Consider the following 17294-nt stretch of genomic DNA (forward strand, 5'->3'; position numbering starts at 1 on the left):
AGTTAAATGTCCCCATAACAACTACCCTGTCACACTCGCTCCTATTGAGTATCATTATCCTTTCCTCTACATCTCTGGAACTATCCAGAGGCCTATAGAAAACTTCCAACAGTGTAACCACTCCTCAGTACTACCTCAGTCGACGGGTCTTCAAATGTCCTTTCTGCGACCGCAATACTGTCCTTGACTAACAATGCCACACTTGCCCCTCTTTACCATCTTCACTGTTCTTACTGAAACATCAAAATCCCAGAACCTGCAACAACTTTTCCTGTCCCTGCTCTAGCCATGTCTCTGAAATGGCCACAACATCGAAATCCCAGGTACCAACCCATGCTGCAAGGTCACCCACCTTATTCCACATGATCCTGGTATTGAAGTAGTCACACTTCTTGCTTGCTGATGCCCTCTTCAAACCTTAGTTCAGATCTCACTACTCTCAAACTCCTCTATACTCGAACTACAATTTGAGTTCATATCCCCCTCCTGAATTAGTTTAAACCCTCCCAAAGAGCATTAGCAAATTCCCCCCACCTCTGGTATCCCTCTGGTTCAGGTCAAGAGAATCCTGTTTGTAGAGGTCCCACCTACCCCAGAAAGAACCCCAATTATCCAGGTGTCGGAAACCCTCCCTCCTGCACCATCCTTGTAGCCATGTGTTCAACTCCTCTCTCTCTCCCTATTTCACACCTCACTAGTACGTGGCACAGGCAACTAACCAGAGATAACAGGTCTGCACCCTAACTCCCTTTCTTCCTTAAATTCCCATCTCTCTCCCTACCTATGTCACTGGTGCCTATGTGGACCACAACTTGGGGATGCTCCACCTCGTCCTCAAGGATTGGAATGTTAAACAGAAAATCATGAACCTGGAACAGGAACCTGGGACACACCTCGTGTATCACTAACCTGGAACAATATCCCAGGAAAACTTGAAGCAGGATTTTGGCCATGGTCCATCTGGACTGAGGAATTAATGATAACTCAAGGGCAGATTTATCACCATAACCAGGAACGATGTGGTGTGAATGAATCTGGATTGAAATGAAGAGAAACAGGAATATTTGGGAGGATGAAGTGTGAGACCATGTGGGACAGTCACTGTGTGAACAGTCTCTCTGTCAAACAATCCAGAGCAGGAACCTCACTGTCCTTCACTGAGCTTTTTAATCAGCCCTTAATACACGGCCAGTAGGATGTTGGTGTCTGGAATAACCCGGCCTATTCAACCATGAAGGCATCACAGCTAAGCCTGGGCTGGGTTAAACATGGAGTCTCCTTCTCCTCCCCACAGTGTTTACAAGACTTTAGACCAGGAATGATGAAGCTGTTTGGCTTCTCCCAATCGATGTGAAAATTAAAATTCTCCATTGGAACCATTTCCCATTTGCTCGGAGCTTCTCTGATCTCGGGGTTTCTACATCCTGCTGTCAGGAGACCTGGACTCAAATCCCATCAGAGTCTCCCAGACTGTGCTGCCTTCAATGTGTAAAAGATCAGGCTGGCTGTATAACAGGCGGCTGATCAAACATCCCACATTTCAAACTCTCCCCAAGAGATTCATATTCACCCCAGACACAGGGAGAGAGAGAGAGAGAGAGAATGGAAAGCTGAATTCTGTACTTACCAGGAGAGACCCGGGAAAAATAGAGGGAGATGGAGAGAAGGATCAGCAACATTCTGGGAATCCACTCTCCCTATTCCAATCAGGAATTGGGAATAAAAAGTGATTGGAAAATATCTGCTGTTCACAAACTGAAAAAATAACAAACTAAACATTCTTTCCTCCCCATGATGCCATTTCCCGATCGACAAAGTAATTTGATCATTTGCTGAACTTGAAGCTGCCGAATCAGTCTCAGTCCCAGTCTCAGTAAAAAAACCCAATAAAGAGATGAACAGATTCCTGTCACCAGTTCCCAGGGAGATCAGACACAGACAGGTTGAGTTACTCGCTGTGAAACAGACACAGGGAAAACTGACCTTTCTCCCGTTGGCAGGACACAGGGTGTGGGGTCTCTGTGGGATACCCTTCGGTGGGTCAGGGTGGACTTGTTGGGCCAAATGGCCTGTCCCCACACTGTAGGGAGTCTATGAATCTATGATTCTAAAAACAGCCATCTCATGTTCATATGAACTTGTACCAGAAGCTGACAGAAAACAATTTCAAAATCTAACGGAAGAACTTGGTCAAAGTTTGAAAAAATCAAAGTAACATTGCGAAGTGGATAAGGCCATGAAAATAAATCAGACACATATCACAGTCTTGGAGAGACGACTTCGTTGGAGTTCAACAATTCACTTTGTGAAGTATTGGTAACTCATAATGAAGAGCAGAGAGTTAAAACTTCGAAGAATTTCCTTCTGTTATAAAGTGGAGGTTGAGACCCCCGCCCTGTGAACTAAACCGAAATGCCCAAAGAGGAGCCCCTCACCTCATAATCTGTAAAAGGGGGTGTGCAGAGTGGTGTATCCTGCTTCTCAGCAACTTCAAGTGGTTCAATAAAATAAATCCCTGACACTCACTTTAAAATCAACTCGTCACCATCTATTTACCTCACTCGAACAGTGAGCAAATTAACTAAAGTATTAACAAGCAGAATAAATCCTGATTAACTTCTAATTGTGCCCAATTACAGCAAGATTCTAATGATATGCTGTTCCAATAAAGACCAGTCCTACTTATACATAAAAAAAATTTAGTCTTTCAAAATTACAGCCATGTCTTCTGGAATTTTCAGTGCCTCCTCCGACAATTCTTACAATTGAAAGGTGGAAAGATAAAACAGTTGAACCAAAAAGGCAAATGTGCGCATATCCCACAAGTCACTATCTTAAAAACGAAGTATTGATGAGGAAATGGAGACCACCACATGTTCAAGTGGGTGAAAAATGGGCAGAAGCTCATCAAGTTGTATTACTGGTGTGTGATATAAAGGAGATGTTGTAGGTAGCACCATGAGAGTTACCAGCAGGAGGTCATTTGGGAATAAGTAAAACTCAAGCAAAAATAGAAGTCTATTTTTCTAGACCTGGACTGCAGAAAGATGTCATTGCATTTTGCCAGACATGTCAGACATGTCAGACAATTGGAAAACTCATTTATTAATAAAACCAACACATTTAATACCTATTCCAGCATTTGATGAATCTTTTACAGAAGTTTTGATAATTGCATCAGACCCAACCCTAAAACAAAATGTGGTGATTGGTATTTGTTGACCATAATGGATGTGTCTCTGAGATTTCCAGAGGCCATTCCATAATGAGATAGCATGGCTGAAAAAAGTGTAGAAGTATTACTCAATTTTTTTTCCATCATTACAGACAACCTGTAGGAATGCAATTGGAAAGGATCAAATTTTCCATCAAACTTATTCAAGGAAATTATAAAGAGCTCAGAAGTCCAAATAATTTAAATTAATTGTGTACCATCCAGAAATGGGGGAGCATTAGAACAATGACATCAAACATTAAATTGAATTGAATTTATTGTCACGTGTTCCGAGGCACAGTAAAAAGCTTTGTCTTGTGAGCAATACAGGCAGATCACAGAGTTAAGTAGCATAGAGAAGTCAATAATAGGTAAACTGCGACAAAAACAAAAAAAAACAGTGACAGGCGAATGTTAAGAGTTTGTGAGTCCATTCAGATTTCGAACAACAATAGGGTAGAAACTGTTTAGTAACCAGCAGATCCCTGTGTGCAGGCTTCGCTACCTTCTCCCCGATGGTAGGGGGTTGTAGGGGAGGTTGGAGAAAAACATTGCCAAGGGTGGGATGGATCTTTGAGAATGCTGGCGGCCTTTCCTTGACAGTGGGCCTGGTAGATGGATTCTATAGATGGGAGGTTGGTCTTTGTGATTGTCCGGGCTGAGTTCACCACTCTCTGTAACCGTCTCCGATCTTGAGTGGTACAGCTGCCATACCAGGTAGTGATACATCCAGACAGAATACTCTTGAATAGTACACCTATAAAAGACGTCCATCATGCCGAATTTCCTCAGCTGTCTGAGGAAGAAAAGACGTTGTTGGGCCTTTGTAACTAGTGTGTCCACATGAAGAGTTCAAGAACATTTGTTGTTGATGGTTACTCCCAGGAGCTTGACACTCTCCACTCGTTCCACCTCTATGCTGTTAATGTGTGTGGAGGAGTGGGGGGTGGGGGGGGTGGTGCATGAGTAACATCCCACCGACAGTCAATAATGAGTTCCTTGGTTTTGCCAGCATTGAGAGCTCGGTTGTTCTCAGTGCACCATTTTTTCAGGTCTTCCACTTCCCCATCTGTAGTCTGTTTCATTGCCATCTGAGATTCGGCCGACTGTGGTGGTGTCATCAGCGGACTTGTAAATGGAATTAGTCTGGTATTTGGTGACGCAGTGATGGGTATACAGTGAGTACAGTAGGGGACTGAGTGCAGACCCTTGGGGGACTCCAGTGTTGAGTGTTAATGAGGATGAAATATTGATCCCAATCTTCACTGATTGTGGCCTGTGGGTCAGGAAAGTGAGGATCCAGGTGCAGAGAGTGGAGCTCAGTCTGAGATCACTAAGTTTAGTCATCAGTCTCGAGGGGATGATAGTGTTGAAGCCTGAACTGTAGTCAACGAGTAGGATTCTTACGTAGCTTTTCTTGGTGTCAAGATGGTCTAGGGAGGAGTGAAGGGCGAGTGATGTGGCATCTGATGTGGATCTGTTGGTCCGATAGGCAAATTGGAGTGGGTCAAGAATTGTGGGGAGGCTGGAGTTGCTTAATGCCATGACCAGCCTTTCAAAGCACTTCATGTCCACCGAAGTTAGGGCCACTGGGCAGTAATCATTGAGACAGGCAGCATGAGCCTTCTTAGACACAGGGATGATGTTGGCCCCCTCTTGAAACAGGCAGGGGACAGTGGCCTGCTCCAGGGAGAGGTTGTAGATGTCCGAGAAGACCTCTGTCAGTTGCTCTGTGCGTGCTCTGAGTGCACGGCCTGGTACTCCGTCTGGTCCCATCGCTTTCCTTGGATTCACACAAAGGAAAACTGATCTGACCTCTGATGTAATGACTATTCGGAAAGGGTCATCAGGACTTGTTGGAATAGGTGTTACCTCTCTGCCAAAATTCTGCCCAAAGCGAGCACAGAAGGTGTTGAGACGATCTGGGAGGGATGTGTCATCGTCTGCTATCTTGCACTGTCCCTTTTTCAAACCTGTGATGTCATTCAGTCTTTGCCATAGTTGCCGGGTGTCTGTCTGGGTCTCTAGTTTGGATCAGTTTTGGTCCTTGGCTGTCTTCATGGCTCTGGGAAGGTCACACCTGGATTCCTTATATTTAAGTGGGTCTCCTGATGTGAAGGCCTCACACCTGGATTTTAGCAGGTTCTGTATGTCCTGATTCATCCAGGGTTTCCTGTTGGGGAACACCCGGATTTAAACACTGTCTTGAGGGCATACAGTCAAGACCATCCAGGGGATTGTGTTATAAACCCGACCAAATCCCCTCAAAATATTCAGAAGATAGTCTGGACACTGACTTTTTCTTATTTTAAAGCTCAACATGAGATGCTACATTCCAGATGCAATTTGATTGGTCAAACTACAGGATTTAAAGCAGAACACACTTTATTCACCCACTGTAGTCAAAATACAACAAAATACCAACTCTATTAAAAACATAACAGAATAATTGAAGCAATAAATATTAGTAATTAACTGTTCCGATAGAGTAATATCCCATGCCAGGATTGAAAGATTACATTGAGAAGGTGGGAAAACCAACTTACATTTCACAGCTTGAACTACACAGAGGATACTGGCAGGTGACTTTAACTGAAAGAGTGAAGGCAATTTTGGCTTATATGACAGCGAGCAGACTTTACCAGTTCAAAGTTATGTCTTTTAATACGAAAAATGCCAATTTTTGAAGACTAACTAAGAAAGCCATTTTGGGATTGTTTGATTGTGTGGTGTACTTGGATGATCTTGTCATTTTCAGACACATGTAGAAGGATCATTTGGAGTATCTCTCAGAATTATTTAATCAACTTCAGAAGGCGTGCTTGGTGTTAAACCTGGTGAACAGTGAGTTCACAAAGATCCAAGTCATGTTCTTCCGGCATATCATTGGACAGATGGTCCCATAAGCTGTGAAAGGAGAGGGTAATGGGGAGGTTTCCATACAATCAACAAAAAGAGGGCTGAGGAGTAGCAGATGGAGTTTAATTCGGATAAATGTGAGGTGCTGCATTTTGGGAAAACAAATCTTGGCAGGATGTATACACTGAATGGTAAGGTCCCAGGGAGTGTTGCTGAACAAAGAGACCTTGGAGTGCAGGTTCATAGCTTCTTGAAAGTAGAGTTACAGGTAGATAGGAATGTGAAGAAGGCGTTTGGTATGCTTCCCTTTATTGGTCAGAATATTGAGTACAGGGGTTGGGAGGTCATGTTGCAGCTGTACAGGACATTGGTCAGGCCACTTTTTCAATATTACACACAATGATGGTCTCCTTCCTTTCAGAAAGATGTTGTGAAACTTGAAAGGCTTCAGAAAAGATGTATAAGGATGTTACCAGGGTTGGAGGACTTGAGCTATAGGGAGAGGCTGAACAGGTTGGGGCTGTTTTCCCTGGAGCTTCGGAGGCTGAGGGGTGACCTTATAGAGGTTTACAAAATTATGAGGGGCGTGGATAGGGTAAATAGACATGGGCTAGAGGAGTCCAGAACTAGAGGGCATAGGTTTAGGGTGAGAGGGGAAAGACATAAAAGAGATCTCAAGGGCAACGTTTTCACATGGAGTATGTTACGTGTATGGAATGAGCTGCCAGAGGAAGTGGTGGAGGCTGGTACAATTGCATTTAAAAGGCATCAGGAAGGTTAAATGAACAGGAAGGGTTTGGAGGGATGTGGGCCAGGTGCTGGCAAGTGGGACTGGATGACGTCAAGATAACTGGTCAGCGTGGATGTGTTGGACCGAACTGTCTGTTTCTGTGCTGTATATCTCTGTGACTCTATAACCAGTTTTTATCGAATGATTGAGATAGATTTTTCTTGGGAATATGCTTCCACAAATTGAACAGTGGATCCCAGATCCACCAGGTCAGAATCCTGATTCTTCAGGTGAGACTTTCCCCAGGAGTGTCTCCATCCAGTGTCAGCAAGGTGATGGCTCTCAGAGTCGAAGGGACCTTCAGGGCTGGTTTCCTCACCCTTTCTCATCTTCAACAACTTGTTCCCAATGACAGACATCTGTGTTGCTTTGTGTCAGAGTCACTTTTAAACAGACATTATAATCTTACTGTTCACTCAGAAATTACCCAGATAAGACCATCTTCAGGATTGGACCCTCAGACACTGGAACCCCATGAGCTGAACATTGTCACCATGATTCATGGTCAGAGCATCGATAGCTGGCAGCTCAGCTTTTCGATGGACTTCAGTGTCAGGATCTTGTTTAACCACCTGATCTCCATTGGCAGTGTCAGGTAGCTCAGGGGAAAGTGATTCCAGATCATAATGTGGTCTGAATACATGATCCACATTTCACAGACAGAGAGCAGGATCCTGTTAGTAGGTGGATTGCACAGAGTGAGAGAGAAAAGGCAGATAATGAAAGGGAGGTGGACAGATATAGGTCAGTGTTAGATATGTCAGTGTGCACTCATACACAGCTCACTCAGGAGTGTAGAAAGATATACACGGAAGGGGATAAGTACAAAGGCAGAGACATCTGTTGGCACCCACACACAACATACTGATGGACATACACACACAGATATAGATACGGTGTTAGATAAAGATATCCAGTGATGGTTCATTATCTGGATGGCGTTGGTCCTTCATTGTGCAATGATTGAGATGTTAGGAAGGTAAAATTCCAGTCTGCCACAGAGTGGTTCCAGACTTCATTAACCTAGAGCTCTTCAAGAACACTTACAGGGATGTTTGAAGGAATTGACACCATGAACCATTGACCTTTCAGACACGTAGGGTAAGGTGGATCTTCCCCATAGCTCCTCCAGTTCCATCTGAGAGATTAAATATGACTATCCTCTTTCCTGGTTGGAATCTCCAGGACCTGGTTGGTCAAGTGGTTAGTTGAGGAAAACCACATGAGAAGCTAATGAGAACAGGCTCTTGTTTTAAACAGGACTGAGTTTACTTCCTGGTAACAGCTCAGTCCAGGATACACTGGCGTGGGGGGTGGGGGGGACATTGTTTTAAAGACGATAAGGGAGATATTCATGCTGGATCTCACCCCTTCAACATCCACATCTGATCCCTTCACCCAAGTCCATGTGACATCATCATATTGGGCAGTGCTTAATGTACTCCTCAGCATTAACCCTTTCAGAGCCAACCCTCATTCACCAATAATATGTGAGACCCAGAGTGGGGCATTTCATGTCAAGGGATTTCAAGTCCCATAGATGTTGAATGAAGCAAGGTCTTTGTCTGCAGCCCTCCCACCACACTACAGGAAGAGATTGATGACCTTATAAAACCCCTTGAGTGAGCTGTCTGATTAACGTGATGTGTATATTGTAAAATATAAAGGGACTATCCCGATGTACCGTCACCTCCCCCAGTTGGAAGGACTGAGCCATATGTTTACTGTGAGAGGGGGGGATCCCAGGGTCCTAGTGCTGTCCTGATGCTCCTTGAGCTGGTGGGGGAGGCCTCTTCTCAGCCCCAGCCTTACTGACTCAGAGCCTGAACCTCAGCCTGACTGTGCTGGAGCTTCCCCGTCACTGGGACCGAGTCATCACTTTGCACCTGTTCCATTTTTCTGCTTCTGCAGCTTCACATCAAACAATGGATCAAATTTCTCAACAAATAGGGTGCAGTCTCCAAAGATTGTTGTGTTACTGGTTTTTCCAGTTTGTAAACAGAAGCTGTTTCCCCTCAGAGTGTTTAATTCCCAGTCCCTGATTGGAACAGGGACAGCGTCTTCCCAGAATGTTGTGATCCTTTCCTTTCCCTCCCTGTGTTTTCCCTGAGTCTTTCCCGATGAGTACTGAATTCAGCTTTCCATTCTCCCTCTGTGAACTGGGGGATTAAAGGCCATTCATGAATCATAGAATCCCTACAGTGTGGAAACAGGCCATTCATCCCATTGAGTCGACACCAACCCTCTCAAGATTTTCCCACCCAGACACACCACTCTATTGCATCCCGTAACCCTGCATTTTCCATAGCTAATCCACATCTCTGGACACTGTGGGCAATTGAGCATGACCAATCCACCCAAGGTGCACCTGTTCGACTGTGGCAGGAAACTGGAGCACCCGGAGGAACCTCATGCAGACTCAGGGAAACTCCACACAGTCACCCAAGGCTGGAATCAAACTCAGGTCCCTGGTGCTGTGAGGCAGAAGTGCTAACCACTGAGGCTTGGTGCCACCCTGGGTCATGGGTTACAGGTCAGTATCAGTCACTGATAACTCTGGGCTGGCTGGGAATCCCATGGACCTTGGTGTTCTTCCTGGTACTGAGTCTAATTCAGTCCACAGTCACAGGGGAGACACTCAGACCCTGGGGGTGGGGGGAGTGTGGAAGCGGGGAGTGCAGAGAGAGAAACACCCAGGCTCACCCCCAGGGTCAAGGTTCTGGGTCATGTGACAAGGAGAATTGGGCTATTCTACCAGGAAAGGAAGCACCTGATGGGATTCATAAAACATTAAACAGTCTGGAAACGAGAAATCTGAGATTGGTTTTAAACTAAACCGAGAGATTCAGAACAGGAGGACACAGTTACAGTGAGAGAGATTCTTCACCCAGTCACTGATCAATGAGCTAAACCTGACAGAGAGTTTAATGTGAGGGAACATGGAGTGGATTAATTACGGAGAGTCAGGTTGGCCTGTGGGCTATTGTGAAAAGGAGTTATTACAGAGTCATATAATCACAGAGAAACCTGTATGGGGTTTGGTGGGAAGAGTCGGCTGAAGAGAGCAAACTGTGGGGGTGAGGGGTGGGGGTGGGATTGATGGTGAGAGTCAGGTACAGAGAACCCAGCGTGGGGGTGGGGTGGTTACAGCCCATTCTCTGCACTCTGCTCCTACCAATAACCATCATATGGGAACACATTTCCCCGTTAAACCTCATGGCACACCCCCTCCCTCCCCTCCTGTGCGATGTGAACAGGTCGAGCAGATGAAGACTATGTGTCCATGAGGTACTGTGGGTCATCAACACCAGCGGAACTGCCATCCAATACAAACTGTCACCTCATGGCTCAACCCAACCCCCAGTCTCTCATTACCACCAAGCCAGGGGACCAATCCCAGTTCAGTGAGGAATGTGGGAGGGATCACAGGAGCAGGACCAGGGAGAGATGAAAAGTGATGTCTTTTTTATTCACTGGAGGGATGTGGGAATCAATGGCTGCTGGAATTTATTTCCCGTCCCTAACTGTCCTTGAGAAGGTTGGGGTGAGCTACCTTTCTGAACAGCAGCAGCTCATGTGGTGGTGGGAGAGAATTCCAGGATTTTGACCTAGTGACAGTGAACCAAGTGCAATATACTTCCAAGTCAGGATGGTGAGTGGCTTGGAGGGGAACTTGTAAGTGATGGTGTTGGTCAGTGAAGTGACAGATCAGGACTGATTGTGCAGTAAACAGCAGAGGGAGCAGAGTCAGAACTTAGTGATTCCACAACCGATAGATAAGATCGAAGCTCTGCTGTCCTGTCACATCCAGGTGTGAACATTGAACAACTCCCTGGAGGAGAAAGAGGCTTCTCATTCTGGAATGATACTTTGGTCACGGGATTCCTTCTCCAGAGACAATAACCATGTATCACACCTCCCCCCAGTTTTTGTATTGATTCTGTTTTTGTGGGATGTGGGTGTCTCTGACTGGCCAGCATTTATTACCCGTCCCTAGTTGCCCTTGAGAAGGTGGTGGTGATCTGCCTTCTTGAACTGCTGCAGTCTCCCTCCTGTGGGTTGAGCCACAATGCCACGAGGGAGGGAAATCCAGGATTTTGACCAGCAATAGTGAAGTAATGGTGATATATTTCCGAGTCAGGATGGTGAGTGGCTTGGAGGGGAACATGAAGGTGGTGGTGTTCCCATATATCTGCTGATCTTGACCTTCCAGATGGAGGTGGTTGTGGATTTGGAAGGCACTGTTTAAGGATCTTTGATGAATTTCTGTAGATAGCAAACTCTGCTGTAACTGAGTGTCTATCACTTGTTGCTTATGTTATTTGACATGCAAGTCGTCCTGTTTGGTGGCTTCACCAGGTTGACACCTCATCTTCAGGTACGTCTGGTGCTGCTCCTGGCATGCCCTCCTACACTCCCCATTGAACCAGAGTTGATCCCCTGACTTGGTGTTAATGGTTCAGTGGGGGCTATGCCAGACCATGAGGTTACAGATTGTGCTGGAGTATGGTTCTGCTGCTGTTGATGGCCCACAGTGCCTCATGGATACCCAGGCTTGAGCTGCTAGATCTGATCCAAGTCTGTTCCATTTAGCACAGTGATAGTGCCACACAATACGATGGAGGTTATTCCCAATGTGACAGTGGGACTTTGCCTCCACAAGGACAGTGCGATGGTCACTCTCACTGAGACTGTCATGGACATTTGCACCTGCAGCTGGCAGATTGGAAAGATGGAGTCAAGTATGTTTTTCCCTCTTGTTCGTTCCCTCACCACCTGCTGCAGACCCAGTCTAGCAGCTAGGTCCTTTAGTACAAGTCTGATTTTGATCATCAAACCCACCAGACACACTCACATCCTCAGGGAATATCGATGGAATGGAAACGATCTCCAGAATCTCCATCAGGTTCTGACACAATCTCCATTCCCTCACACTTGTGTGTTTCCACTCTCTGGGAACGGACTTTCCCTGATTGTGTTGATGGGTATGGAGTTATCATTTGGGATTTGGATTTTACAACAGAGGCTGATGGATATGATCTTAACTCCCCCAGTTCACATTGAATTGAAGCTCAGCAACTGCTGATTCCAACAGCCACAAGCTGCTGCTGTGTAAATGAATATAATTATTCTTGTGAAATATTGATAAAAATATCACAATAAGAAAGTCAATAAATAACTTTTAATGATTACAAATGACGCATATTGGCGATTGTAGTTAAATAATGGTGATAAGTCGTGATAGATTTTAGTATTCAACAATAACTCAGATTTATAATATTTATATAGTTATTTAAGAATTAGAATATGTAAAACTGATATTTATATACAGAAATTTACATAACATTTGAAATTTGTTACGGTCAGATGAAAAATCGATTTCTTTCAATATAAAAACTGTCTCCGAGATCCCTGAGGACATTACTTCATTTCAGGTAAATCAGTGACCCACTGAAGACAGTGAAGATGAGAAAGTGTGAGGGAGGAACCATCTGTGAAGATCCCTCTGACGGTGACACTGCTCACGTTTCTGAGACGGGATGGAAACACGACTTGAGAAGGTTTCACTTGAAGAACCAGGATCCAAATCTGGGGATCTGGGATCCAGTGCTCAATCTGTGGAAACACATTCCCAGAAAAATTGATCTCAGTCCTGAAGGAATTGAGTGTGAACAATGAGCTGTAATTCAGTGTGTCTGCTGTGACATGGAAGGATAGACAATAATGTCCATGATCATACTGGAACAGGAGAATCCCGTTATTCCGCAATGAGGCTCCACGAATGACCTGCAGTGGGTCCCAGGAAACCCACAAGGTCAGGAATGGAGAGACATGAGGCAATCACTTCAGGGTGGGGAGGGGAGGGGAATTAGTCTGACAGGGTTTAACAGTGACTGGGAGGATGGGACAGGGTCAGGAGGGGAGAGGAATTAGTCTGACAGGGTTTAACAGTAACTGGGAGGGTGGGACAGGGTCAGGAGGGATGTGAAAATGTTACAAATAAATCTAGAGAATCTAAATCTAAATAAATTTCAGTCAGAGAAAAGATGACATGTCACTTACTGAATCATGAAGAAGCTGCACCAGGGTCATTAGAAGCTGAGAAAATAAATGTGAGAAGTTATATCAAATATAAAATGAGACTGTGTGAGATATTCTCTTTCACTCACTGGACCCAGGATTTAATCGCCCTCAGCATTAAGTAACCAGACTCTCCGAGCACCCCCCAGTGGGAATTAAGGGTGAGCGAGTGGAGGGAGGGGCAGTGGGGGAAGAGAATGGAGGGTGACAATTCGAAGGAGAGACACTGGGGACATGGAGTAGAGAAACCGGACGATAAGAGAGTGTTGGCTGAGAAACAGCATTGTGAGGAGATGGACCCATCACCCTGAGCAACACCCAGGCAAATATAACTCTACACTCGAATAGGGGCAGCACGGTGGCTCAGTGGTTAGCACTGTTGCCTCACAGCACCAGGGACCCGGGTACAATTCCCACCTCGGGTGACAGTGTGGAGTTTGCACATTCTCCCTGTGTCTGTGTGGGTTTCCTCCGGGTGCTCCGGTTTCTGCCCACAATCCAAAGGTGTGTAGGTCAGGTGAATGGGCCATGTTACATTGCCCATAGTGTTAGGTGTGTTAGTCAGGGGTAAGTATAGGGTAGGGGAATGGGTCTGGTTGGGTTACTCTTTGGAGGGCCGGTGTGTCTGTTGGGCTGAAGAGCCTGTTTCCACACTGTAGGGAATCTACTCTACACCTCCCATTACCTTCTCCATCATTCCCAACACTCTGTCCCCTCAGTCACTTACTGGGAGCTGTTGTGTAGGGCCTGCTTGGTGAACCTGCAGAAACAAAATAAATGTCCATTAGGATGGGGAATAATCCATTCTCAGAGAGTGAGAACACAACAAGTGTGAGGGGATGGAGATCGATGTGGGGGTGTTGGTATTGGACTCGTGTGAACACAGTCAGAAATCACACACGGCCCCAAGTTACAGTCCAACAGGTTTGTTTGAAATCACAAGCTTTCTGAGCGTAGCCCCTTCCTCAGGTGAAGTGAGAGAGAAGCGCACAGACACCGAATTTATCATCAGGGAGATCAATGGGCAGAGAGATCAAAAGATCATCCAAATGGGGTGAGTGGAGTCTCTGCAGGTGATCACAAATGTCAGATGGTGGGAGGAAAGTTTCAACAACTGGATAACAAGAGAAGGGATGATCCAGAATCCCATTAAATGAGGCAGAGAGATCATTCCAAAACATTAAAAATACAGTGGTACTGGAGACAAACCAAATGCCTGGAATAACATGATCGGTATCAGAGTCACACGCCGAGGGTCAAACCAAAGTAATAAGTCATCCAAAACTGCACAAACTAATTAAGGGAGAGAGATCTTCAAAATGTATCAAGGAGATGGTACCCAAACAAGGCAGGAAGGAAGGTTTTACAGGGATTGTGTCAGAAATCCTCATTCCCATACTCCCTTCCATCCTTACACTTTATGGAGATGCAGAAAATCCCTTCCATTCCATTAATATTCAGTCAGTGAGGATCTGATTGGGTGCAGAGGGTTTAATGAATAATATTAGACCTGTTCTGGGCTGATCACACAAAGGAAAATCAGACTGGGAACGAGACGTGTTTATACATGTGTATCTGTGTGTGGGGAGTCAGTCACTTTCATTCCACACAGTGCCCTGTACTCCTAATACTGGAGATTCCCACACACTCACCCTGTCCCCTCAGTTCTACATTCCCCTCTCTCTGATTCTTACCTCTCCGTGACCTTTTCCAGATGATTATTCCGACTATCCCGACAATTACAACCAATAGAATGACCATTGATGCAATGAGACTTCCAAGTTGGGAATGCAGCCAATTGCTTTTCAGATTTTCTGAAACACATTGGAAATATATCAGGATTCTCTCTGTTCCTGCATTTATTTCTAGCTCTGTGTTGATTGGGAGCAATTATAACCCTCCGAGCTGTTGGGAATTGTTGGGATTGGTTGAAATGCGGGTTTGACCCTCTCCCGATTTCACTCTCCAGTGAAGTCACCAAGGATCCCATTGATATGGGTTTAAACATCGTGTTGTACCTGTCCTGGGGGCTACATCCCCAGACAGTTCAGTTCCCATTCTCCCCGATATCTCTGTGTCCTGTCCTTACTAGTGCTGGTGGGGTAGATCGGCCTTGGGTGAGGTGAAGGAGTGAGTGAATGGTTGGAGAGGTGTAGTTAGGTGTCCCAGAAAGGCACTTCCTCAGTGGTTGGGCAAGGGGCAGTTTGGGAACTCACTGGTGAGTGTCGGGGATATTCAGTACCAATGGAATGGGGTTTGGGTGCCACAGTGGGCTGGTGAGGGGGCCTTGTTAGGTATCCAGTTGTGGAGTTCTGTGTTGTGTCCCAGTTGTCTGTCCAGGGTGATGCTCTGCGAGTCTGACAGACGTCTGGAGGCGGTGAGCTGGTGTTGGTGCTGGGGAGAGGTCAAGTGTTGGTTGCAGAATGTCAGGTCATGGGTTTGAGGGGATGGAGTCAAAGAGTTAGAGTCACACAACAAGTGTGTGTGTTCAGTCCAACTTGCCCACACTGACCAGATATCCTCATCAGTGTGTGAATGGAGGGTTCAGCAGTACATTTGGAGATGGTCAGTTTTCTAGTTCTCTGGTATTAGGGACCAGACCAGGCCCCCTCAAAATATTTGAAGAAGGTAGCCTAGATTTGAACGGTTTCTTATTTTAAAACTGGATGGGAAGTGGAGTGTTCCAGATGCAATGCAAGTGTTCAAACAACTCAATGTTAAGCAAAACACAATTTATTTAAACGCTCTAATTTAAATACAAACAAAAGATAAAGGAATTTTGAATAACTTAACAATTGAAAAATGGAACCGAATATAGTACCTATTATTAATTGACTATTCCAATTGTTACATCTCATAAACACCTTGGCAAAAAGGTAAATTCAGTCACAGATTCTTACATGCAGTTCTCCAATCCCAGAGGAAACAATATCAAGAAAAAAATGCAGAGAGTAGTAGCCAGGTAACATTCACTGAAGCTGCCAACTCTTTTGAGAACCCAAAGGCTTCTGATGCAGCTGAAAAAAAAAACAAACTGAGGGATCTGTTTCTATGAGAGCTGGCCACACCCATTCAGACTGCTTCTATTGTTCCATCTTAAAAAAAACTCCAAGGCCTCACAACATGTTTCCCTCAGTCATCACCAGCAGCATGTTTGGTGCCTCTGCCTTACAACCTCTCTTCAACACAAAAACTAGGACACCAACAACCTTTTAAAGTGGCAGCATCATCACACTAGGAGTTAAAGAAGCTTCTAATCCCTAACCTCAGAACCTGAGATCTTTCCAGAGGTTACCAATGCTCGGTAATTGTCCATCGGAAGTTGAAACTTCCCGGACAAATCTCATTCAGTGAGTCAGGAATTCTGAGGGGTCCAGACCCTCCTCTCTCAGGGTGTGTCCAGTCTCTGACTGTCTGGCTACTGGACAATCGGTGCCCATGTCTGGTGCTGAAGCCTGGAATACAAGGGAATCTTCTTGTAATCCTGGTGAGATTATTCCGGAGTGAAATTGATGAGTACTTCACCAATAACAGGGCTGTGGGAATCTGGAATCCCCAAAAGGCTCTGGAAGTTTGGGATTCGGAGACCCTGTCAAACTTAGAATTGAAATCTTTAACTCAATTGAGACCAACATGACATATCAACACAGAGAACAAGGTGGGTAGTTGCAAACAAGGAAGTAAAAAAGTGTCCTCTAAATGGTTTCATCTGTCACATGTATACACACACAGACACACACACACACACAGAGACACACACACACAGAGACACACACACACATAGACACACACACACATAGACACACACACAGACTCTGGATTAGTGGTGCTGGAAGAGCACAGCAGTTCAGACAGCATCGGATGAGCAATAAAATCAACGTTTCGGGCAAAAGCCCTTCGTCGGGAATAAAGGCAGAGAGCCTGAAGGATGGAGACACACAGACTCTCCAGTCTCTTACCCCACTGATAGAGCTGGGCCTCTGCCAGGCTGCTGTGTTCAATTTGACAGGAGTATTGATCCTCATCCCCAGCATTGATCTCAATCTCTTTCTGAATCTGATGGGTCCCATCGTGGTTCGGTCGAACCCCCGAGGAATGTGTCTCAGACATGACCTCTCCATTCCTTCGCCAGGTAACCTCGATGTCTACAGGATCAAACCCAGTGACCAGACAGGAGAGAGTGAGCGGCTTGTCCTGACGACTGGGCTCCCTCCTGGAGATGAACACTTCAGGCTGAACTGTGATGGGAAAGGGTGAAAACACAAACAATAGGCAGACACTGAATGGAATGGGAGAACGGTTTCATAGATCAGTGAGGTTAGATCAGAACATGGGATCAAAACCGAAATA

At 45.4% G+C, this 17294-nt stretch overlaps 1 protein-coding gene across 5 annotated transcripts in view; it reads right to left on the reverse strand.

The window, feature by feature from the left end:
* LOC140455472 (class I histocompatibility antigen, F10 alpha chain-like) overlaps positions 1 to 17294 on the reverse strand; it is a 79357-nt gene that overhangs the window by 38118 nt on the left and 23945 nt on the right. For 3 of the 5 annotated variants that reach the window (XM_072550377.1, XM_072550373.1, XM_072550375.1), the window contains 5 exons: positions 16904 to 17182; positions 14639 to 14758; positions 13672 to 13704; positions 12927 to 12962; positions 12074 to 12479 (listed from right to left, as the gene is read on the reverse strand). In XM_072550377.1, coding sequence (XP_072406478.1) covers positions 12931 to 12962; positions 13672 to 13704; positions 14639 to 14758; positions 16904 to 17182 — 464 coding nt within the window. In that variant the 3' untranslated portion in view covers positions 12074 to 12479; positions 12927 to 12930. Of the gene's footprint in view, positions 1 to 12073; positions 12480 to 12926; positions 12963 to 13671; positions 13705 to 14638; positions 14759 to 15594; positions 16534 to 16903; positions 17183 to 17294 lie in introns of those variants that run through there. The other 2 variants (XM_072550374.1, XM_072550376.1) reach the window with 2 other exon arrangements.

The sequence above is a fragment of the Chiloscyllium punctatum genome, chromosome 30 (assembly GCF_047496795.1).
Source record: "Chiloscyllium punctatum isolate Juve2018m chromosome 30, sChiPun1.3, whole genome shotgun sequence".
In the NCBI taxonomy this organism is placed as follows: Eukaryota; Metazoa; Chordata; class Chondrichthyes; order Orectolobiformes; family Hemiscylliidae; genus Chiloscyllium; species Chiloscyllium punctatum.